The sequence below is a fragment of the Pygoscelis adeliae genome, unplaced genomic scaffold (assembly GCF_000699105.1).
Source record: "Pygoscelis adeliae isolate BGI_AS28 unplaced genomic scaffold, ASM69910v1 Scaffold31, whole genome shotgun sequence".
Taxonomy (NCBI): Eukaryota; Metazoa; Chordata; class Aves; order Sphenisciformes; family Spheniscidae; genus Pygoscelis; species Pygoscelis adeliae.
In genome coordinates, this window is record NW_008824233.1 from 6,004,323 (window position 1) to 6,029,417 (window position 25,095).

The 25,095-nt window shown below is 40.8% G+C and overlaps 1 protein-coding gene across 3 annotated transcripts in view; it reads left to right on the plus strand.

Moving 5' to 3' along the window:
* Positions 1–2,588: 2,588 nt before the first annotated feature.
* Positions 2,589–25,095, plus strand: part of JADE1 (jade family PHD finger 1) — a 37,992-nt gene continuing 15,485 nt past the window's right edge. Inside the window, exons 1-5 of one of the 3 annotated variants that reach the window (XM_009334934.1) lie at positions 2,589–2,670; positions 3,272–3,349; positions 15,089–15,171; positions 18,682–18,839; positions 22,565–22,752. In XM_009334934.1, the coding sequence (XP_009333209.1) occupies positions 3,298–3,349; positions 15,089–15,171; positions 18,682–18,839; positions 22,565–22,752 (481 nt within the window). In that variant the 5' untranslated portion in view covers positions 2,589–2,670; positions 3,272–3,297. Of the gene's footprint in view, positions 2,671–3,271; positions 3,350–15,088; positions 15,172–18,681; positions 18,840–22,564; positions 22,753–25,095 lie in introns of those variants that run through there. The other 2 variants (XM_009334935.1, XM_009334936.1) reach the window with 2 other exon arrangements.

Genomic DNA, 25,095 nt, shown 5'->3' on the forward strand with positions numbered 1-25,095 from the left:
GTTACTTGAATTCACAGTATTCTCTAAACAAGCTGGGAAAATGTGTATGTCTGTGGTTGAACAGGGAAAGCCCGCGCCTTCAGTCTGCACCTAACCATCACTACCCATAATCCGGGTTTATTTTTAATGCCGTTCTTGCGTGACTTTGAGGTCACCATCACCTGATAGAAACCGATAGTCTTTGAGGCAGAGGCACTGTGATACCCTTAAGAGCAGCAAGCATTTCAATCTGTGTGGTTGTAATTCTTATTAGCTGTTCTAGTGTTATCTCTAGAACGTGTGTTCTGAACTGTGGATATGAACATCTGGTGGGAGCAATTTAAAATGATTTTAGAAGTTGAAAAAAGCTGTTTTATTACTTCTAATGACAAAAACTCTAGGGGGTTAATCTTAGGAGGTTTGAGACTTGCTTTAAGAAGCCAAATGCTGCTTTTCCATCTGGGATTTAGCTCCCCGTAAACTCAGGTTAGGTTCAAAGATGGGAAAATGAGATCTCTGGATTTTAATTCTTCCCCCCCGCCCCCGCCACGCATCTATAAAGGAATCTCACAGAAGCTTCATCAAATGGGGTATTTCTTTTAACGTTACTTTTGAGAACACAGGCTTTTCAATGTGGCCAACTGCAGAAGCATGACTGGAGTGGACAAGGAAATTAGCTGCCTTATCTAATACTCCATACTCCAGGAAAGTGGCTTCTGTTCTGGCTTCTCTTATTTCCTGAAGAACTGCGGGGAGTGCTTGGATTGGGAGGTGTGAATACCACTCTCTCCTTTAAACAACAACAACTAAAAAGATGTTTAGTTTGTTCTTTAAAGACATGTGGTAGGAGGGAAAAGCTTCCGGGTCCTTCCTTATTTTGTGAATTTGCAGAAAGTATGGCTAGGAGAAGATGAACTCAAAATACACTTATCCAAAAAGATGTGGAGGAGCAGAATTTTGAATTTTCTTGTTCATTGCAAGCTCATGAGTGTGTCTCGGTGTATATACACTATGTTATTTTGCTTTGCGGTGCATAGTACTTTTCAGACCATGTGGGAATGAACCAAGAAGTGAGGATTTTGACCAGGAATATACAAGTTACATTTCTGAGATAGCCTTATTTTTCTTTATTTTCTTCCATATCCTGTTTACTTTGTTTATGGGGGATATTTCCATTCTAAGTGAGTATGTTTTTTTACATTGCTATTGTTAATATTTTTTTCTATTACAGGAAAAGTATGTGAAGAACTAGAAAAAATACCTTACAGAATAGATATTTATCCCCCTGGTTTTGGCCTTGTAGCAGCTAATTGATTTTTCAGTTCTGTCTTAGCCTGTTTTGGATCTGAATGTTGGCTTTCTGTACTTATAAGTGACCGTATCAGAACTTGGCTCTGGATCTACTACATTTATACCACATCTGTATTCAGATGATTTTGCTGGTCCAGGCTGGTCTGTGTATTTATTCATTGGCAGCATTTCCGTCTGCCATACACACAAAGTTCTGGTCTGCTTCAAAGCAATTCTTTTGCAGAGAATTCTTCTGGCACTGTAAGAGGTTGTCATTTATGATTCTTTATTCTCTGGCATCAGGCATTATGTGTGAACTTCTACTCTGTGAAATGGTGACAAAAGGTCTTCGTGAAGTGAAACATTCAGCTTCTCTTTACCTTCAGTGAGCAAAGTTTGCAGCTCAAAACTATTACATGTTTCAAAGACAGCCATATTAAATCCCACTCTGGAAAGTCACTCTGAGGGAGGGAGGCTTCCTCCCACCTCTGTTTGCATGTATAATATGAAAAAGGAGGCAATCGTGCAATGTTCGGGCTCTTACAACTATATTAAGTTCACTGGAAGTGTGAAATAGAGTCTCAGGTTCAGTTGCTTGTGATTTGCTAGTGACGATAAAATGAATTCCCTCAAAAAAAAAAAAGCTTATTTCTTTTTATATGAATCACTTTTGGAAGATAAGATATTTTTGTGCTTTTTTGGAAATAGTGTCAGGCTTTGGTTAGGCTTTTTGGGTTTCCTTATTTTGGGAATTAGTCTTGCAAAAGTTGAAAGCGTTATTGAGTTTACTACAGTGAGATGTGTTCTCAGTGAACAAAGTTGAAGTAGTTAACTGTATACAGAAGGGTCAATGAAAAGAGTTTTGTTGAAAGGAAATCCCAACTCACATTAAAATGAGGAGGTTAGATTTTCTGCACCTACCTAGAAGCAAAAAAGTATTTTGGCATCTGCTTTCCAAATCTGTGCCCCAGAGGTATGTATGAGGGCTTTGCTGCTAGCAGAACACCCAGACCTTGTTGATATCATGATTGATATGTGGTAAGCAAACACTCAGGGGATTTGATGTGCATCTAGAGTCTTTGTCAGTTTAACTGGTGGATATGCCTTTCTGCAGTTGCCTTGTCACATTTTTTCTGCTCTTCAACTTAGACTTTTTAATAGCTTTTTACATGTAAATGCTGACTAGCTATTTACAGCTTCCTTAATTTTTCTGAATTTGGTTTCATTCCACAGAAAACACATGTGAAAATACCAACGCCCTGTGAATAGCAGTTAAAAAGATACGGAACTTTTTGCCTTTACATCCCTGGTTCATGTGCAGTTGAACTCAATATTGCTAGAAGTCTGGCAGTTTGGAGGAGCTTCTGTGTAATCAGTTGGTGGTCTGATTCCTGAAAAACAGTTAAGTGTTAGGCATGGCACTAGAAATGTGCCTGCAGGAGAAGTAACTGTCTTACCTTAGAGGGTGGTGCCTTCCAGGCCATAGGGGATGCATGTTTAGTTAATCTGGGAAAACTTGGCTTGCTACTGCTGATGTTTCTTATTTTATATATAAGTGGATGACTTTAATCTTTGATTTTGTAAATCTGGCACTTTAAACAGGAATAAAATGGTTCCAAAAACAAACTAGCCAAAGTAAATATTTACATAAGCAGTAAAAATGTTATTGTATTGCAGATCTAGTGTCAGAATGGGCAGGGGAAGTTAAGCACATCGACTGCAGATATTTCGTGATTTTAAGACCTCTCAGAACAAAATACGCTTTTGTTTTGGGGTGAAAGTGTTGGTGGGGTTGTCATTGATACTCTCTGATTTTGTTCACCTGCTCGTATGATGACTGCCTAATTAAGCATCCTTGAGATATTCACTGTTCACATTTCAGATGCTGTTTAAAGTTGTTTGTTTTCCTTTGTGTGCTGTAAATCCTCGAATGCCATCAGAAGCACAACTTGATGACTGTGTATTATTATCTTGGGTTAAGTGCTGTCTCACTGCTTTGCAGGCTGCCTGCTGTTTCCCGTGGAGATCATGAAACGACGTCGGCTTCCTAGCAGCAGTGAGGATTCTGACGACAATGGCAGTAAGTGCTCCTTTGTTGTAGAGTGCAGTAGGTTATGAGTTTGAAAACACGTTTTAATGCAGTGTTTTATGACAGAGGCGTTTTACATATTGGTTGGACTGGCAGAAATATGTATTATAAGGATCTTGTTTTGAACTCAGTCATTCTGAGCCCAGGTGGACAGTACATTCAGGATCCCTCCCCACTGTATTGACTGTACTGTGTTAGTTAATAAGATAAAACAAGCTAAAAAGTCGGTTGTCTTCTTCAAAATCTTTGCAAGCAGCATAATTTATCATTACAAGGACAGAACTTGCATGGAGACATCTGCTAACATTGTCCACAGCTTAGTATTTAATAGAAGTTTGCATTAGGGTTTTAAATTTGCTTCAGTGTTCTCATACTCTCTTATGCGATGGAAAGGTATATTGCTTCAAACTTAAGTAGAAAAGATTGATGGTGCATAAAAGTTGTTCCTTACTTCGTTTGAAGATCTTATTTGAGGAATAACTTTCAAGAATTTGAATTCAGTAAATCAGTGATTTGGATACAGAATGGTTTGGGTTTTTTTAACTGTTTCTGTACTGACGTAACTAACGGTGAGCTCTGTATGGTATATGTATCTCTTGTGTTTGGATTCCAGGGATTGATAATCTTTCATTTAAGCAGAAAAAAAGTTGGGGGGGGAGATAAAATGGCAGTTTGGGGAATGTGCCAAGGTGTTTTATTTGCCCAATCAAGAAAGTTGATTGTATTTGACAATAGTGCAGCTTAGCCAGTTGTCAGAGAGCTGTTCCTGGTTTTAATTTGGTCTGTCTGGGTGCGCATCTTCAAATTGGAAGTCTTTTGTAAGACTTCAGTCTGAAATGTAGCAGAAAATGATCAGGGAGGTTTTCCAGGTGCTTTTGAAAGCCTTACTCTGAGGACGTGGCCCTGTGCTGCACTGTGGCCCTGCATAGGTGACTACTTCACCTGCATGCATTTCTTAGGTGTGTCTGTGCTGCCTGGGAGTCTGCTCAGGTACGGCCAAATCTGCACCTTAATACAACCTTAGGCAAACTATTGCTGAACTGAAGGAGTGGTAAAAGGATTGGAGGAGGTGAGAACTAGCAAGCTGATTAGGAGTTAGTCCAAATAAGGATTGAGTAAAATCTATTAAAGAGGTGTGGGATTTGGCTTGTTTTTGGAGAATACCTGCAGTTGGAGGATTTTGGAAGAAAAAAAATCCCAAATCAGACCTGTTTTTTCTTGATGAGAAGTTTACTTGGGGTTATAAAAATTGAAGTCGGTGTATTTTCTCAAAGGTGACATGTACTTCCCCAAAACAAAGACGTGTTTTTACTTGTAAACAAGTAGCAGCAAATGTGATGTCTTTCATTAGAATTTTGCTTTACCCTTTTTTCATTCCCCAGCAGCTTTATAAGTGTTTCATTTTGATAATAGTGTTTATTTTCACTCTCTTATCTTGTTTTTTTTTTTACTCTTTGATCCCTTCATGTGCCTTGTGTTACAGGCTTTACCAAATCAAATATGAAGCAGATAATCTTGGAATTGAAGCTCTGAAATAGATACAGTTGACTGAACTGTTGCTGATTATAATGCTTGTTTAATGTCATTTGATATGTAACTATCTGGAATAGAGCTGTTGACTTAACTGAATTATGTTTTCCAAAAAACTGTATTTTCATCTGTTCCATAGATCAAGATCTAAGAAAATGAGTTAGGAAAACAAAAACAAACCCTTGCCCTTTTATGATCTCTCTATTTTAAAGCCTAATTAATATGAATAACTATTTGTTGAATAAATTACATGGCAAAAGGTAGTGAAATTTAGAAGTATTTTAAAGTATTCTTTGAAATGTATACCACTTCCCTTTCATTACACTTTTTTTTTTCTTGACTTGCTTATGGTTTTTTCCCCTTGTGAAGTTACTGGGCAAATTCAGATACAGGTTCCTGCATATTCATTCTATTACTATGCACATGTTCAAAAAGATCAAGGGTTAATAATCAGAAGCTGAGATAACATTTAATGTAGGGTCAGCATCTCCAAGGCTTTTTGTCATTCACACTTCCCTGAGAACAGTGTCTGACGCCGCTCAGGCCCTTTCTCTCCACTTTCCCTGTTACAGGAGATACCAGTAGTTCCTTGCATCTACGTTTGAATGTCAAGGGTCTCCCCTTACAGGTTTCACCTTCCTTTAAACTTTTCTTGTCTTTAGTAGAACTACTGATTATTCTCACTGTGTTAATTTCTGTATTATTACTTTGTCAGTAGTATCTCTGATTCACTGTACTGATACTAGTGTTAGAAGGGTAAGCAAATTTTGTTGCCTAAAAAAAATGAAAAGTGAAAACTTCTGTGAATTTCTGGGCTCCGTGTTGAAGGCTTTAAGTTTTTCACTAGCTATTTTTCCTTCTCAGAGTTTCCAGAGGCAGAAAACAATTAAATAGACTATGCTGAGCACTTCAAACAGCCACCTTCTAATTGAAAAGTTGAAATTTTAATCAACACTTAGTTGGAATCCTATTGCCAAACATCTGCTTTCCTTCATTCAGTGGCACCTCTTGACCCTCCAGTGCGCTTCTTGCATTCCCATCATACTGAACTCGATAGTCCTTCAGCTTAGAGCTCAGCAGTGCTCTCCCTCGTCTCGCAAGGTGAGGTTTGGGCCTCCAGCTGTTGGGTTTCTTCAGTTCTGAAGTTGAGTTTTCATACTGTGCCTTAGCAGACTGCATGATCAGGCATCTCAGATTCATCATGAGTGTCACTGGATAAATAATGTTGGAGTAACCTGAATGATGATGCTTGTCTGGGGTAGGCTCCAGCGCGTAGGCTAGTGCCTCCTGGAAAATATTTTGGCATGAAGAAATACACATTTTATTTTATTGGACTCAGGAACCTGAATATTTATAAGGTAATAATAATGATGCTACTAACAATGGAATTTATCTAAAAAAATAAATGAACATACAAAGATTTTTTTCCATTAGATTACTGCACTGAATCAGTTTCCTTGGTAGTCATAAGGTGATGGAAAAACAAACCTCATACCCAAGCACTAAAAATTTATTATATTGAAGATACAAGCATAGCTGTAGTTCTTCAGAGGAAGAAAAAGGTGCTCTCCTTTTGTGAGATGAAAGAAGGGAGAATTGTTTTCACTTAGGGGTGAAATACAGAACAGAAGAATGCTTAACAACATGGCTGTAGTCCTAGAGTACATACATGTATTTACTGACTTATGTAAGATATTTTAGTGTGGGTGTTTATATATTATTTGCAGTATTTTAAAGCCTTGCAACTTAAGAGACAGAACCTTTGGTTCTCTCATCACTTCTTTTTTGCCCTCTGACTTGGATTCTTTCCCAAAAGCTAAGTGCAGAAGCCCCTAAAAGTGTTTATTTTGTGTCCTTCAACCTAACTACTGAAAATTGTTGAGCTGTGTCCCCTTAAAATCGGAGTTCTAAGTCCTCATGTAGACACGAGGCCAAAATGAAGCACTGAGCAAGCGAGTGAAAGTTGTGCTCAGCAGTTCTGCAGTTAGTCCCTGGATATCTGAGTGTGTTTGCAGAGATTTTGTTTTCTGAAGTTATAGGTCACTTTTGAACATTTTGTCCATGAAATATAATTGAATGAAAAATAGCTGCAGGCATAGTTCTGGATTTTGAACTTTTAGTCTAAATACAGAGGAATGGTGTTGGGAGAGGCTTGGGGAAGGGTTTAAGATCATTGGCACCTCAAAGTAATCCTTTTTTTGTCATCTGGCAGCTTGTTAGTTTCTGTCCCTTTCCAGATAATGTATTAGAGCAACTATAATAGACGTTAGTATTAGCCAGGCCCATCATAAAAGCCTTGTGATGTACATGCCACCTTCTTCAAAACCTGTATTAAGTAAATGAGTAATGTTTACCTCAAACTTGGTTATGTCCTTGTTATCTGCATGGCTGGCTAGGGCTTTGATAGTTTTTAAGCAATTTTTGTTACATTGTATTTCAGCTTGCTCCTCCATTGCAAAGACTCCTTCTCTGCATGATCCAGGTCTTACTCTAATTAACTGTTAGATGCTGAAGCCGTTTTATCTTTCCTGCTCAGCGTTTGACCTGACTTTTCAGCCTCTGGTCTGTAAATCTGCAAAAGTGGTTTGTGCTGAATATTCCATGTGCTTTGTTTCCTGGTGAGACAAAGTTGTGCAGTGGAGTAGTTTCCATTTATAGCTTCAGGGCATTCCTTTTGCACGAATTGCTTGGACACGTGGACAGATTGTGTTTGAGACAAGATCTGAAGCTCAGACAGTTGTACTGTAGAGAGCTTGGGTGAAATCCAGGCCCTCCTTGATGTCAAAGAGAATTCGGTTGCTGTTTTCCATGAGCAAGGAATTCACAGCATGATTTTCTTCGCACTTTACTTGCTCCCACGATGCCTCTTCATTTATTCTTGGAGGGGTTATCAATTCATCATACTCCTACATGCAGAGTGTCTGTGAGAAGAACTGAAGACACTTGCAGATGATCTAAGTTTACAAGGTTTCACAGCAGTTCCGAGAAATGAAAGATTTAATACTTATGGATTATGGAATATAGTTCTGTAATTCAGATGGACCCGTATTGTATCATTGCTAAACAAATGTTATTTTAAAGTTAAATATATATTGCCAATATCCATTGCTCTGACTGAATGATGGGGTTCTTAGATTTAGAAAGGGCTTTTCATCTCAGTGGACTCCCGTTGTGTTTGAGATGGATCCCAGAGTGCCTTCACAAAGGTTGCCGAGTACATAACCTTAGGTGCGTACGTCATTTACCACAGAATTGCAGCCGCTGCTGGCCTGAAATGTGGCAATTACTTTGCAGCGCGTGTAATGCTGTGCAGCATTTTATGAAAAGGAAGTGAAGAACATTTTTGGGTTTTCAGTTGAACTGGCTGGTAGGTGAGCGATGGTGATTAAAGAACAGAATGTAATGTAGTTACAGTGCTAGAACTTGGGCAAAGCAGCAAGTTTAGCGGTCACTACTACGCTTTTGAAAAGAGGGTTGTGGCATTTGGAGTTATGACAAATGGTCAGAAGTAGCATCTTACCTGAAAGTTAGGCTCACTGGGGCAGGGTGACTTTTGGTGAAGTTGTTACGCTTTTGAGCACTCTGGAAGAGTGGTGGTTTGAAAGACTTACCTGGGCTGATAGGATATCGCAGCTGAGGAAGGTACATCACATAATCATTGCCGTCATTTTTGGAGAGGCACATTTTTCTTTACAAGACTGCTAATATTGAGTATACCTAACTCCACTGGAGTTTTAAGGCCTGTGACAACATCATGTTATCAACCTATGAACGCTAGCTTGGGAGGTGCTCAGATTGACTTTGATAACCTGTATTAAACTTGCACTAAAACTTTGTATGCTGTTACGGTAAAACATTGCTACAGCGGGAAGCCTTGGGCTAGGGAGCTAGAGTGGCACTTGGGTCTTGTGATAAAAAATAAGACGGGGTCTAGGAATTCCTCACTGTTAGAAGAGTGACATGTGCCTATGCATGGTTATGTGTGTGTCCTTTGAGATTATAAAACTCAAATGTGTGCTACTGAGAAAAGGGATCATAGGAGGGAACTTGTATTGAACTGCTGTGGCAGGGAGCTGCAAAGACTGTTCATTATGTGTGTCAGATACTGAGTAATTGTGCAATGTTGTAAAGCACTGCAGAGATCATATGGATCCATGCATTGTTCAGCAGCTGCAGTTGGGTAGTTGTCAAATGACACTAAATTTTGAGTAGGATTGGTGTTGACGAGATAAAAGGCAATGGCTTTTTCTGTTTTGATCTTGAATAATAATACACTATTATATAAAGATAAGGAAGATAGACGGGCAAATCCTCCAGCAACAGAAACATGAGAACAGGAATTTGGCTATGTGAAATGATGTCATAGGTTGTGTTTGCATACATGCTACTTTCTCTGTGATAAGGCCTGAAGACTTCTGCAGAGACAGCTCTTTCTATACCTAACATAATGGAAAACTGCCCTTAGAATAGTCGTCTGCTGTTTTATTTGTGCTGGAATTTGGGTCTAGACATGTGGAGTTATGTCCAAGTGACATAAAACCTTACTGCAGAGAGTTGTGGGCCAGGCAGTAAATGGGCAGTCTCTGAGATCTATGTTTCTCTTCAGGCTGCAGATCTTTCTGACAGAGTGTTGGCAGCAGCACCTAGTTGGTCTCAGAGTGAGTTGAGGAACAGTATAGGCATCTGGAAATTCCAGTGTTAAGCAGAAGTGACAGCCAGACATACATCCATGTCAGGGATGTTTTGCTCTGTTGTGCTGCCTTGGTGTAATGGTGTAGCGGGAGTGTATTTACAGTGGGAGAAATGCTTTCAGACACCCAGTGATCTGAGGCTTTGAAGTGTTCAGAGGCTGTAGCAGCAGGTAGTTCTCCAGGGACACAGCTGGGTGCCTTGCAGGTGGCTTTACAACAGCCTTGTGCATGATAGCTGAGCCTTTTCTGCTCATGCTGAGTAGTATATTAGATGTGGGGTAGAATTCCCCGAGGGCTTGAATTGCTTTATTGGTCCCAAGGAATTTTCTGTTTGGGCGTTTTTGGAATCAAAACATATTCTTGACAGATCATTTAATACATTGATACAGTTAAAATTATGTTTTTCCTTTTGGGAAGTGTGTGTTCTTCACAAGTATGGAAAAAGAATTCACAGTCCTTGATTGCTTTCTTTTATTGTCAGGAGGTGTATGTGTTATATACACCCTGTAGCTGTATTATAAAGACACTGTATTTACAGTGTAAGGTGTATATAATAGCCTAGGGAAACAGAAAGTTTTCCTACTTGAGTCTTAGAAGTCACCTTTTCAGCACTGGTAGCATGTTAGAGCTTTGCCTCTCTTGCTGTGAATTACACCTCGTTAGTGGTTTGGGATTTCTTTTTGCTTTTTGTCTATAAGTGGATAAATGCAAAGGGAAGACTGTAGGCATGCGGGAGGAGTATGATCCTTCTCCCATTGTTCTCAATGATGAAAACCTTTTAAAACCTATGAATACCTAGGTCATCTGAAAGGATGCTAACTATAAAAGAATCAGAGTGGTCTTGGTGCATCTCCTGGAGTGATGATGCTAGCTAGGCTGCTGTGTTCATCCTTAACTTTGCAGAATCATGTAACAGGATAGGCACTTAATAAGACACCTTTTATCTCTGATGTCTGATGATGATAGTGATGCATGTTTAGATGTGTTTATTTAGCTTTGTGCTTTGGAGTTGTGTAGTTTTTATGTTCACTGTTATTCACGTGGCTTTTGATAGTATGGGCTCTCTTAACATCTCATTAATTCTCCATCTGCTGTAGAACTCATTTCTCCCATGAGGTATGTAACGTTACCTTACAAAAGTTTTACATCTTCCAAATCCCAGTGATTCAGACTTCCTTCACGGTTTTTTGTTATTTTACCGAAACTGGGTTTAACTCTGTCTTGATCTTCAGTTGTTTTTCTAGTCTTGGTGATCCTAATCCCATTCGGGACTAAGGCTAGTATTCAGAAAACTGTTGATGAATATAGTCATTTTGGACACTTAATGCAAGAGGATAATTTTGGTGAAAAGTGTCTGGAATCTTTCTAAAACAACTCAATTAGGTTCCCGGGCTTTTATAATACAGAAGAACTGTTTTGAAGCCCATGTTTGTTTTGACCACAGTAGATTGTTCCTTCCGTATAATCCAGGAATGGTTCTTACTTCATGTATTTAGATGTAAAAATCAGATCATGAATCACTGAAGTAGCTGTAATTGCCTGTGAGCAACTTCTTTCAGTGAGGTCTCTCTTCTGGATTAGGTATGAAAATACGGAAAGGATGCTTAAAAGACAACTGACATCCTTCATTTTCCTCCTGCACTTCTATTGGGATACTCAGCGTGGGTGGATTGCTTATTAATGAAAGCAGCTTTGGGTAATTCAATGACCTGGTCTTGGCACTGTTGAAGGCGGTGATATTTTGCCATTAACTTTAATGGAAGCAGAGTTGAAACTCTTATTTGAGATTTCAAAAGTGGTTAAATTTAATACTGTTATGGGCTGGATATTTTACTGTCATCTGACTGGCTCCTTCAATTTCTTGCACTTTTGTGTCTAAGTGGTGGTGGTTGTTTGAATCTGTGAATGCATGCCTTATAGTTGGGTTTTGTTTATTCGGTGAGTAAATGTTTTCCCTGCTGAAGTGAAGCCCTTGCCAAAGGTCATCTGTTAGCCACAGTTACAGGTCTTAGTGGGTAGTAAAATCTCAGTTCTATGAGAAACTTCCACCTTTTGCTCCTAGTATTATGTACAGTCAGTTTACACTGCTCAGAAAAACACAACAGTCTCTTCAGTAACTTACTAAAAACATTGCGTGTTTTCACTGTGCATTCACCAATGCTATGTGCAAGGAAACATCTATTATAGAACTATGTAAGAAACTATTTCTTCCCTTATTCATTGTAGGAAGTTAGTTGGCGTGGAAAAAATACTCATTATAATATATCCTGAGGAAGGCTGGCTGTGTTTGAGTTGTCCCTTATGCATGGAAATTCTATGTAGTGTGCTTCCATATAGCGCTTTCAAAAAGTAATTTAAAATGAAAATTCTGTAGCTTTGGTGCTAAGAGTTGACCTTTCATGTTGCATGGAATAGTTAATTAATCCAGTGGCCTAACCCTTGTGTACATGGACTCTGTCTAAAATAGAAGTACACATTTAAGACACTGTTTTGATGTGTAGCATCTGCAGATGACACAGTAGAGAAATGGAGATGGAAGATATGGTAGGGATTTACTCCTCACCTTTGTAGCTTCTCTGTGGCACGAGAGAGACCTGGTAATCCATCTTTTAATACCCACATTAAAAACAAAGAAGCCCATATGCTTGCTTACTTGTCTTCAGTTTATGGTAAGTTGTCGTCAGAGCTGAATTAAGGCACACAGGTAAAGATCCAGAAGTACCTCATACTGCCACTGCTCTAATTTTGCCGGATGCATGCATTACTTGGGAACAACTGTATTAAAGCCTCCAGACTCACCAGCTCTTCTCCCACAGAAACTGGAGAATCAAACACCACTTTGCCAATACAGCTCGTTGTTCTTAATTCCTTACCTTGTATGCAGGCTCCTTCCCCCGGGTCCAACAGTATACAAAACGCCCAGATCCACAAATGGATTAGAAGTTTCAAAGTGTCTGACTTGCTGTGCAGTGATCTAACTAGCTGAGTACCTCACTGGCAGATAGTTGGTCAGATATTAATGTCTTGCCAATGGAAAATATCAGAACCCATGAGAACTGAATACTAATCTGTGTGGGTATGTATGTGGTCTGTGTCTTCTAGTGAGGCAGTTGATTAAAGAAATCACATCTGTCTGAATGTTAAAATGTTAATATTGTTACATTGCAGGAAAAATCTGTTTTTCTGTTGTGAATTTTAGCTGTATGTCTGACACACTTTTGATTGCACTTACTGCCCTCTGACTTTTTTAGGTTGAGTTTGGGTACGGGCTGATAGGATCCTCAGGAGGAGGATCTTGTGCTTGTGCTGCGTGTGTTTTTCTTTAGTTTTCAAGAGAACATTTAAATAGAACGGTAGTTAAATGATCTTGAGAGTCTGGCTTTCCACACAGATTAGCAAATGGCAGTTGGTCACTTTTTTCCCTTTTTTCTTTTTTTTCCCTTCACAGAACTAGAAAATTATAATTGTAAAATAGAGGGGCTTAGGAAAAGTGCCTATGACTTTTTAAAAACCTTTCAAATCACCAGCTTTTATATCAAAATGCTAACATTTGCTTAAAATAATTTTTAGAACTGAATACTAATCTGTGTGGGTATGTATGTGGTCTGTGTCTTCTAGTGAGGCAGTTGATTAAAGAAATCACATCTGTCTGAATGTTAAAATGTTAATATTGTTACATTGCAGGAAAAATCTGTTTTTCTGTTGTGAATTTTAGCTGTATGTCTGACACACTTTTGATTGCACTTACTGCCCTCTGACTTTTTTAGGTTGAGTTTGGGTACGGGCTGATAGGATCCTCAGGAGGAGGATCTTGTGCTTGTGCTGCGTGTGTTTTTCTTTAGTTTTCAAGAGAACATTTAAATAGAACGGTAGTTAAATGATCTTGAGAGTCTGGCTTTCCACACAGATTAGCAAATGGCAGTTGGTCACTTTTTTCCCTTTCCTTTTTTCTTTTTTTTCCCTTCACAGAACTAGAAAATTATAATTGTAAAATAGAGGGGCTTAGGAAAAGTGCCTATGACTTTTTAAAAACCTTTCAAATCACCAGCTTTTATATCAAAATGCTAACATTTGCTTAAAATAATTTTTTCTGTATTCTTACCTCAGAAGATAAGATTTTTAGCTGTTTGCTGCGTACATTGCTTCAGTTTTGACCATTATACATGTTCTGCGTAACGTCTGTTACTCATGCTGTGTTACAGAGTTGTTTTTGTTGGGCAGATTCCTTAATGTATTACTAACTGAAAAGAGAAGACAAAAGCGTAACTACAACATAACGAATTCTTCTGATGATTTGTTACTCAGTCATATCTTTCCAATGAAAGTCATGGACAGTCACTTCACTTTGAAAATGATTTTTGGTTTTAATAGAGAACTTACCCCATCCTATGCAATCTGTTTTTGAACAGTGCTTTCTGATCCCCATAGTGGTTTCTGCTGGATGATGTGAGGCGATGTTGCTCTTTTGGCCTTACACTTTTTACTCCTAGCATCTATGTGCACAGGCAGTGAAGAAATGAGCGGTGTGGGAAGGCCTTTGCATCGGTTCTGTTTTGTCTGCAATTAAACCCAGAGTTGCAAAATCTGTGTTCATCCTTCAGAGTTCGACGTGTAGGTCCTAGCTTTCCTATCATATAGACCTTATTACAAGTCCTTCGTCTCTCCAACCCATAAGGATTTATTGGCTTTTTTTTCATTACTGCTGTGTAGTTGGCAGTGGAAAATACCTGCCGTACCTGTAAATCTTATTGAATTAAAAGTAGTTGATTTGCACAGGTATAATATACTCCGGTGTCAACGCACTGCCTTGTCAATGGAGTGTAGATTCTTTCTCTTTTTCCTTTTCTCCTGTTACAATATTTCTGAAAGCTGACAGAGACTCTGTCAAAAGGTTTCAAGGCAAAAAGGTATAATTTGTTTGGAATGTAATGAATAATTATGCAGACAAAAATTTTACAACCATACCGAGAGATTTGCTCAGGAGAAGAGGCAACAGCTTGTTTTGTGGGCTCTACTGTGCGTGCCTGGCAGTGTGCTTCATTTTGAAAAGGCTTGCTCTGGTAAAAATAGGGTAACTGATATAGATATTTAGGACATCAATACATTCACTTCAAAGAGTACATCTCGGGCTATCAGCAGACCTCCTGGTCAGTTACTAATCTGCAGAAAGTGGTTTATTGATGCTCAGGGGAAAGCATGTTATGAGGTAGCTTTCTTCAAATGCGTGGTGGAAGGCTGATGAGTGCAGTGCAGCCAATACATGTATGCATCGGTAGAAAATTATAAACAAAACCAGAAGAGTGATCACAGAAGTTTATGACTAAGTAACTTTTATTTTCTGGTTCATTTTAAGAGTCTTTTGGAGGTTTGTCATAGAGGCCTGACTATGGCTTGCCTTATTCATATAGTCCCACTGAAATCAATTGGCCGCCTTGGGCGTGCGGAGAGAGCAAAGGCTTTTATTGATAGATGGCAGCAGTGTCTGCAAATGATCATTTCTGTATCCTAGGTCTGTCCACCTGGTCCCAGCATTCCAGATCTCGACATCGGAGGACTTCGTGTTCCAGACATGAAGATCGAAAACCTTCTGAGGTATTTCTGGAATTTGATTTGCATTTTGTTACATCTATCAAATACAAAGCCGTATACGCGTTCTGCTAATGGATCCATTTCTTCTGATTTACATTTTCTTTTCTTTTTGCTACATTTTAGCTGGCACCTGCCCCTCTCCCCCTTCCCCCCCTTCCCCTTTTTTTTTTATTTGCCAGGAGATTAGGGAGTTCAGCTGTTGGCACAGCCGCTGCCAGCACCAGTTTCTATCTGTGAATTTTGCTATAGTCTGACACCCATTCAACATAGCTGTGGAGTCTTTCTTCTAGTATTCTAGGCATCAGGATTTATTTGTAGCTTGATTTGTGAACAGAGAAAATTTACATTAGATGCATTTATTTCATAGTTGGTATTGGGTCTTGGTATGTGATCTTTGTTAAAGTGCTTGTCGAACTAGAAACCTGCTTCCTGAGAGTCTGTCTTGCGTAGTGCTTTGAGGAAATCCTATCAAGGGAGATAGAAGTCTTTGAACTTTCCAGGATGGATCAACTGTTAGTAACACATAAATGCGATCCAGTTCTTCGGAAATATTCTTCCTGAATCTCCCTATCTTTAGGCAAATACTACACTGCGGACTTTGTAGAGGCTGCAAAGAAAGCATTAGCTTTGGGAGATGGAATTTCTTCATTTAACTTACTTCCCCAATACGTGTATTTCTGATGCACTAGTGAGTGATTGATGTTGAGAAAAAAAATGCTTTATTACTCTCCCCAGTGACAGTATACCTAAGTCCCAGAGAAGAGTTTTCACACGAAGAATCCCATTCATTGTTCAGTGTGAACTACACCTAGTACTGGTGTTTTCCAATCTTCTTTTCTGATTGTTGGCTGTTGAAGACCTTTTTTCTTTTTTTTTTTTGTGAATGTGGAGACCCCTGTTTGAATTTATTCTCACTGATGATAGGCTTGCTTTCTTTAGTTATCATTTGTACATCCCTTGGAAGTAGCCCCTTAGACCCAGTTTTGAGAACTACCTTGTGAAAGGCTATCAAGAAATAATCTGAGATAATTACGAATCTTGCTGTTGTTTTTTGTGCGCTTCTGTTTTCTCCTCTCCCTTTCCTTGCATTTGTTGTCAGAATCTTTGCAGTTTTGTGCTGCTCTCTCTTGTTTTCTCAGCCTGGATGGACTTGTAATATACTTCCCTTTAGCTCTGTTCCACAGTCTTTTCCCACTCTCCCTCCCTCCATTTGCATTGTCTTTGCTCACCACAGCACACTATTCTGATGGTAAGTGTGCTGGCAGAAAAGTGACGCTTGCTAAACTCCCCGGGTGAAATCTTGGTCTCATTGAAGTTGGTGGCAAAATTCCCATTGACTTCAGCGTGGCCAGGGTTTCACCCTTTAGCTTTGAAGTGTTCAGTGCTTCTGAGAGCCAGCACTTCTGTAAGCTCTGCTTTGCTCCAGGCAGTCTGATTGCATCAGAAATTAGAGCAGAAAGAATGGTGTCACAGGGCCACTGGCCTGGGAAGGAGTTTCTTGGCTGTCAGGTGCTGCATTAGCTTTGCTTTTGAGGGAGTTTTGTGACAAATTTATCCGAGAGCCTGAGTTACTTTGGCTCTCAGATTGAGCAAGTTTTGCATCCCATTTTATATTTCTAGTCTTCTTTTCATTTGACATTTGATTGCTTTAATTCAGATTACTTCGAAGTGCAGAATCCCCTGGCCAGCTGTGCTTGTTTGTTTTGTGAGCCAGTTTACTTTGTGGCTTATTTTTCATTTCTTGATTGGAGCCTCACAGGACTTGTAATTTGATTGTTTAAAACATTTCATTATATTTCATTACCTGCATTCACCCTTTCCTTCATATGGTAATATTATTCTTTATTTTTTAACGTTGGCAGTTTTTCTGAACATGTCAAGACAAGTGTTAAGAAAAACGTGATTTTATGCTATTTTTATGACAAAACCGGAGTGGAAACGGAAACATACTGAGACATAAGTGGGATAGTACGGGTGTGTTGGGACGGAGGAGAGGTTTCAAGATGTGCAGTGTGGTGAGGCAAATCACACTTTGAAATATTCTCAGAAGTATAATTAACCATCAGGTTCACTGTTTCCCTAAAGTACTTCCCAAAAATCGTAGGAAATCTACTGAGATTTCAGGTGTGTGAATAGCGTATGACAGAAATTGGTGTCCTGGGGAGGCCTGCCTAATTAGCACTCTGTATACATCTGGTTCTTCCTCAGCCATATGCAACTGTTGGTTGGAGCTAACGTAAAAGAGCCAATGTCGCCATTGGTTTGGGACTGGGTAGGGGCCTGGGAGATTGTGTCACAGCCCCCGAAGAGTATCTAGGAGCACTGTCCTGATAATCTGTCTTTTCCTTTGTAACTCTGCAACGTGGGGCTGCGGGGATGTTGACTGTCTACCACAAACTGAGAAGTCTGCAGGGGAGCTTTTCTTAAGATGTTACCTACCTTTTTCTTGTCCTGGTGGTGCTTATTTTCTGTCACCTGGTTGCTTTTTAACCTTTCCCTTGAATGTGGCATTAAGTAGTTACAAATTTGTGGTTGTGGAGGTGAGGAGTGCTGAGTGCAGTTGCTCTAGTCTACAACAGCCTTGCCTTGCTTGTAGAGCAGGGTGGGGAGGGCTGGAATACGTGTAAACAAGTGCAGGCTTGTAGTTCTGATGCCTGTGATAGCACCCTTTGCTTTCTGCAGTGCTGACAGGCAGTGGCAAACCAGGCTGAAGCTGCCACAACAGTACCGCAGCGTGCCCACTACAAGAGTGAACCCTGGTTTATTTCATTCTGTGGCTTGTTGAAGACGGCATCGCTGCTTGTTTATGGCTATTAACCCAAAAGTTGCCAAACATCCTGCTTATTTTAGAGATGGATGCCTTTGCAAAGGCAAAGTAAAATTACAGCTATGATGCAGAGGTGTCTGTAGCTGATGGAATAACAAGCACCTGTGCTGAACACGGAGCTGCCACCAGAATTCCAGTTTGGGTCTTATTTTATTTGATCTTTTGGGTTTTTATTTTAAATGCTTGCACAAAGAGTCATCTCCTTAGAATTTCCTCTTGTGGCTCATCATGGTAGAGTCATGCCTTGATTTCTACCACGGGGAATTTCTAGAATGTCTTTGGATTAGTCAGAGCTCCAATAATTAAAAAAAAAATATCAAAAAACCTTGAAGTGGAAATGAGTCTTCCTTGTGCTGCTGTTTTAGGGTGCAAAGCTCCGGCAGCTTTTGTTGCAGCCAAAACGGAGGTAAAAGTGGGTAGCGCCTTTTAGCATCACGTCTCCAGTGCAGGGGGAGCACCAGGACTTGTAGTGGAGTTAGCTGGAAGTCATTCTGTCAGTATTTGCACCTTCAGCCACCCCTTTCCCTGCGATGAAGCTAAACTTCTGTCCTGCAGTGGGCTGGGTTAGTTCACTGTTGATACAGTGACCTTGTGTGCTCCATGGTTACCCTCAAGCTGTGAATCATAGAGTGTAAATATCAAATGTCAGTGTGTCTATTTTTCTCTCTTGGTCACTCTCTTTGCAGGTGTTCAGAACGGACCTGATCACTGCCATGAAGTTACATGACTCCTTCCAGCTGAACCCTGATGAATACTATGTGCTGGCAGACCCCTGGAGGCAGGAGTGGGAAAAGGGAGTTCAGGTGCCAGTTAGCCCAGGGACCATCCCAGAACCAGTAGCCAGGTATAGTTTGGAGGAATGTAAACAAATACACATACGTTTATGCTAGCAGCTTATGTCTACATTGCCTTGGCTTCTTGAGCTTTATTCCACAGTGTCTAGCTAGAAAGGTCTTGGTTCTCAGAGATGAAGAGCAGCCTGCCTCAGCTTTTTGAATGGTCAGAGAGGTCAAGAGTCAGGCCTGTTCTGCCTGTGTGTTGAAATATGAATGTCGGAGAATCATTTTTGGCATTACATTAGGATGGAGTGTGATGACAGAACCTTAAAAATAGCTTCTATTTTTAAGCCCAGACTTGACCTCACTCAGCATTGCTGGGAGAGCCCTTGTCTGATGCTTCTTGTGCTTAGTTCCAAGCCATAGGTTCCTTTCAAGGAACGGTTAGACAAGCCAGATTTAAGGGCTAGAGAAAATACAGCATTTATTTTGGTTTCACGTTATTTTTTTGGTTGTTTCATTTACTGACTTAGGAAATTGTTTGTTGTACAACATTTCAGCTGTTTTAAGAACCATCCAGATGTGCATGTAACTAAATACATTAATGTGAGATTTTCTAGCTCTTATCCAAGAAACCCTTATTTTCCTTACCTTGTTTGTTACACTTAGATATTGTTTTCTGTTTCAAATTAAACAGTACAGTTGTAAGGGCAGGCACGTGCTGCAGCCCACCTATCTATTTTATGCTTAGTTGGGATTGGAGTTGGAGAAAGTGAGAAGAACAAGGATTATTGCCATTTAATCGTACAAGATCTCTCTGAGTAAGTCCAGGCTGGCCTGTAAGATGTTACCAAATGACCCACCAGTGCTGGTGGGGCCAGAACAGCCCAATCTCTGATACACAGTAAAAAAAATTCCGGGTGACGCTACACTGCTTCTGTTAGGTCTGCATCTGCCAGCTTTAACCTTGGAGTAGGGGGTCTACAGGAATGTGTGTTAGCGCTTTTTGTGTTCAGTGCAGCAGCTTGCAGACCGCTGCACAGCCCCACTAGGTCTGTATAATGAGGAACTTGTCCACACATCAGGTAAACCCTTTCCTTCCTTCTCCTTCTGAAGGATTGGACTTGGCGCTCCAAGGAGAAATCGGTGTTTTCCTCTCTGCTGTGCAGTTCAGAACATGGGAGCATATTGTTCCCCTCCAGTGCTCGTAGCCTGCTCCACACTGACCTCACCCAGTCGCTGCATAAATGCACACACATTGTACATGTGTGCTCACATTGTCTTCTCCTCATTGCTTTCTCTTTCAAGCATCTCCCAAGGCTGCAGGAGGGCCAGGACACCTGTGGACTTTAGAGAGGGAGACCTTCCAGGGGATCCCCACCCCGTATCTTTCAGGGAGGTGTTTTGGTGGCTATATCAGATCCAGGTACTCACTTAGGAGAGAGCTTTTCTCTGGCAATGGCCAACAGAGATGTTGCTCCAAGTTCAGGGTATTAAAGGAGCTAGGGAAAGAAGGCACCCACAGTTGTAGGTATCGGCACAGGAGGCACCACTCTCTTTTAGTTGCTGAGCTATCTTGTATGCTCCTACTGGTGAGCACCTGCCGGTCAGAGTGGCCCTCTGATGCCCGATTATTATCCTGTTTGCTCTCTCATAAAACACTTGGAGAGCCCTGCCGTGGTGGTGCTGGAGTGCTGGAACTCTTGTGTGCCTAACTTTGGGAGGGGAGGGAGATGTTCTGTAAATTGAATCAGCAATAGTCAAATAGTAGCTGGTGTAGAACAGAAGCAAAATACCGTACAGATAGCTGATGCTAGTGAGGTACATAATAGAGAATAAAAGATTCTGGCCTTGTAGCAACTGGTCAGGGCAGCAAGAGTAGGTTCAGAGGGGTGGGGAAAGGAGTGAGTCTGTGTGGTGATTCAGTGTAAGCATGTGGTCAGATGGATAATTCAGTTGAACGTGTTTTTTGGTATGTAGTAAGTGTTGCTTTTTTTTACTCTATCACAGAAATAAAGAGATGAAGGTGGTTTGTTCTGAAGCCAAACTACCTGTGCTCATTTCTTCTGTGCCACTACAGTGGTATTTAGACAGTATGTGCAGGATGCTGCCCAGAGGTTGTGATTTCCACATGGAGAGGTACTCAGGAAGGAATTCATGGTACAGAAGATTTGGAGAGCAGACCTCAGTTTAAAGTAAATTCTCTGTGAGATATAGTAGTCTGTAATACTTTACTACTGTGCAGTATGACCAAGAACAGTTTGGGCAGTGCAGTTAGGCTGGCAAGGTTGTTCAGATTCGTATTCTTCCACAGACCCCTTCTGTACCTCAGAAGCCCCAAATTCAGCATTTGGCTCTTGCCCACCATTTCTCAGCTTGTTGGATGAGGGGAAGATTTAGGGCTGTGCAGGAGACTGAAATAGATAGAGGATTTACTGAGATCTGTGTGCAGATACAGTAGCGGCAGATCAGGGTCTTCTAATAGGAGGAGGAGTTAACACATTGGACTTCAGATGGGGGCAAAATAGCATGGAGGATGTCCTGCTTGTTGTGGAGCTTAGGCTGTTCCCAGCAGAAAGTTGTGTCTACAGGGAGTGGTGCTATCTCCTCCCTTGTAGCACTAGAGCACCAAAAAAGCGTCAATGCTGGCGGTGCAGGAGGCAGTCATTTGGCAGCGTGGCCTGTCGCTCCTGGAGGTACCAGCGTTACATCGTGAAGTGGGTTTCATCCAAACCGAGTTTCAGTGTGTGCAGTTAACTAAGAGAAGGTACAGTGTCCTCTACTGAGAGAACTCTGCTGCAGGTGGACTGACAGAGTTATCTTGCTGTTTGGAGGCAAGTCACCAGCTTGCTGATGGAATTACTGCTGTCCTTTGTGAATTGGGTGGTTTTGCCCCCAGCTTTGCAAAGTTGTGGCATTGCAGGAATCTGACCTAAAACAAGTTACGTGCTATAGGTACTTCACTGTTTCCTGAACCAATGCCGGTGGTCGAACAAAATTTCAGTTGGCTTGCAGCTAAAATACGCTTTCATGGTTGGTTGTCGGCCAACTGGAGCCTCCAAAACCTGAGACAAGGTAGTTTCAGCAGCAGCTGATTAGTACTTGCGCTTGGCCCAGCATGACATTAGTGATTGTGAAAGAGGAAATGCAGACCCAGGATGCCAGAGCTTGGGTCTGCTTGGGCAGGTGAGGATGAAGCCTAGTGCAAATTCCTGATTCTCTGTGGAAAGGTCTTCCGAATTTCACAAAGATGGCAATTCTGTAGCTACACACACACACACACACAAAAAAATTCAGAAGAAACATAGTGCAAGAAAGAAAACTTCAAATGTAGCAGGAAATACTACTTTTTTCCTTGAATTTTCTTGTTCTTGGTATTGTAACTAAACAGATTGATTTAAAAAAAAGTCTTAAAACAGAGTTTAGCATCTGTGTATATGGCAGCCATCACTACATAAATACAGTGTTCCTACTCTAGCTTTAAACAAGTGTGAATTTCAGGTAAGAGTAAGCACAGCGCTAGCCTCTAATCTTTTCATTTTATTTAGAATTCTGGTACTGAATTGGGTTTCTAGACAGCTCCAATGAATTTCTTATAATACCACCAATCAGTTATGAAAGTGCACTGTACTGTTTTCTCCTCCCATCTCATTGGTGCAAGATAATTGCTTAGATGGTTAGAAGATTGCTGATGATTGTTAGTCACTTAGAATGAGGCATTTTGAATTCTCTAGAAACAAGTCTCTCAGCAGCAACCCAGCACACCTGACGTCTGCTTGTCTGTCTGTTCTAGGATTGTGTCTGAGACGAAAGCTGTCACATTTACGCGTCCCAGGAAGTATATTGTTTCGTCAGGTTCGGAGCCTCCAGAGCTGGGCTATGTTGACATTCGAACCTTAGCAGACAGCGTGTGTCGCTACGATCTCAATGATGTGGACGTAGCATGGTTGCAACTTGCCAATGAAGAATTCAAAGAAATGGGTGAGCGATGAGTGCTTGTGTTTTTGTTGCCTTTTTTTTTTAAAGCTGGCAATCTTAAGAATAATTTTAGGGAGGGCAGCAGTGGGAAGAGATGATAGAGGTCTGAAGAGATAGTAATCATATGAGTTGGGGTAGCAATGGGAAACCAGACCTGATGTGATTAAACCCTAAGATATATGCTTTCATAATTGCCGAGTTGTATCTGCTTAGACCAGGTCAGAATCTGGCCACATGGGCTTTTTTCTCTGCTGCTTTCCATTTCACAAGGGAATTCTTGCCAAAGTTCCCATTTTGCCATCAAGATCCTTGAAGAGAACATCAGAGAGACCATTCAGGTAGTTTTTCCAGTTAGTCCTTTTTTTTATTTCTTTTTCTCTGCATCACATATCTGTATCATCTTTTTAGCTAGCGGTGTTCAGTGCGAAGAAGGTAGACAAGGAGTCTTGGGAGGTTTAGAGAACCTACACCAGCTGAATTGCGCAGGGAATGAGACAGTAAGGAATTCCCGCAGTGATTTATTGGAGGAACCTCCCAAACCTTACTGTGACCGTGTGCTCCAGTTCCAAAGCAGGAAGAGGAGCTGTCACAGGGAGAGCAACTGTTCCCTTTTCTACACGATGGCATGTGGGAAGGGGCAGGGGAGCAGGGCAAGAACAGGAACATTTCTTCGGTAAGGTGTGTGCTTCAGGGGAGGATTTCAATGGAATTGAAGAGGAGGTAAGTCAGCACAGAACTTTCACCACATTGTTTAGGTAAGGGAAAAGACGTTGTGCCAGATGGAAGAGGTTTGGACATGTTGGTGAACGCTGTTGATATTTGTTCTAGCATTGTGGCAGTTCCCTGCTTGGGGTTACAGTTTAGTCATACAGGTTTTACCTGGCTGTAGCCCATGCGTGGCATGGCTCAAGACCTGGTAAACCACAAACCGACCATTTATAACTCTTCAAAAGTTTCTCCTTTTTAAACCCACGTATGGAAGAAAGAGATGAGCCAGCCTTGACCTGGTCTCTTATCCAAGCCTTTTTTCCAGATCTCAAGTCAGGCCTGCTCAGGTTTAGTGTTTGGCTTAGACGATTTCAAAACAGTTAATGATTCAAGAGTTTAGGTTACCTTTCCCGTTATCTTCAGGAAAACAGCAGCAGCAAGTCCCCTTAGCTTTCTCCAAAGAAAAATTCAAAATGCTTTTTATGATTTGTAATCGATACCCATCTATCCAATGTAGATAATCCCCTCTGTCTGTCTGTCTTTTGCCAAAACCAGAGGAGGGCTACCCCAACGTTACACTTGGTGTGACTAGCGTTAGTGATAAAGCGCACAGGAGGGGCTCTTCATCGTGCAGATCTGTACCTGTGCATGAAGCCCTGTGGTAGCCGTTCTGCTACACCAACATAACCTTCAAAAGTACATGTTGCACGTGAAAGACTGAACAGCTAGGATTTGACAGATTTGATCTTTGATGTTGTGTTTTGGTGTAGTTTCTCGTAGTTTGTTTGCTCTAAATCTTCATCCACTCGGTTTTGCTGTACGCAGAGGGAAGGAAATGCTCCTGTCAGTACCAGGCAGTACATCGTGGGTCTTGAAATATGTACCTGAGTGCTCTGTCAGACACTGCACCCTACAGATACTATAAATGGGCTTTTGAAAAATGAAATATTTCCTGATCTGCAGTTGTAGCACTTCCTTCACGGTGTCCCTGCAGCTATGAATTCCCTGTGTTTTCTTTGATACCTGTCGGAGTGCTTCAGGTACTGAAAATGTATATTCTGTCTTTAAAAGAATGAATGTAAACATCTGAACTGAAGCCGCAGCCCCTTGATTCCCTTTTTTTAACCCTTATAAAAGCACAGTCAATGACATATCTCTAAGGGTTTTTTATAAAGTGATAGCAATCGTGAGGTTAGAATCGAGTTGCAAACTGGTCTAAAACCTGCCATCATCTGCTTTGCCGGTGCAATATTTCGGGGCTGCAGGGCAAAATTCACTCTCTTTCATCAGCAGGATTTTGGATGTTCCCTCTTGCTACCTTTCAGCTGCTCAATTTGGGTAGGTTGGGATGCATTGATCTCTGCTGCAAGGGTTTACCTGTAAGGGAAGCTGGAAGTACTTTTGTAGAGTGTTTGTCTTCTGATCTCAGGGAGCTAGAGATCTTAGTTTTGTGGAATTTTTTCTTAGTTTTGTGGAATTTGTGGCTCGGTTATTTACAGGGAGAGCCAAAGGGAGGATTTTCTCCTGAAAACACACATCATGAGGTGGCCGTCTTCTGTATGTCACAATAAATGTTAGGTATTGGGTATTAGACCAAAAGCAGAATATCCTAAGCCTATGCTTCATTGTAGTGATTTA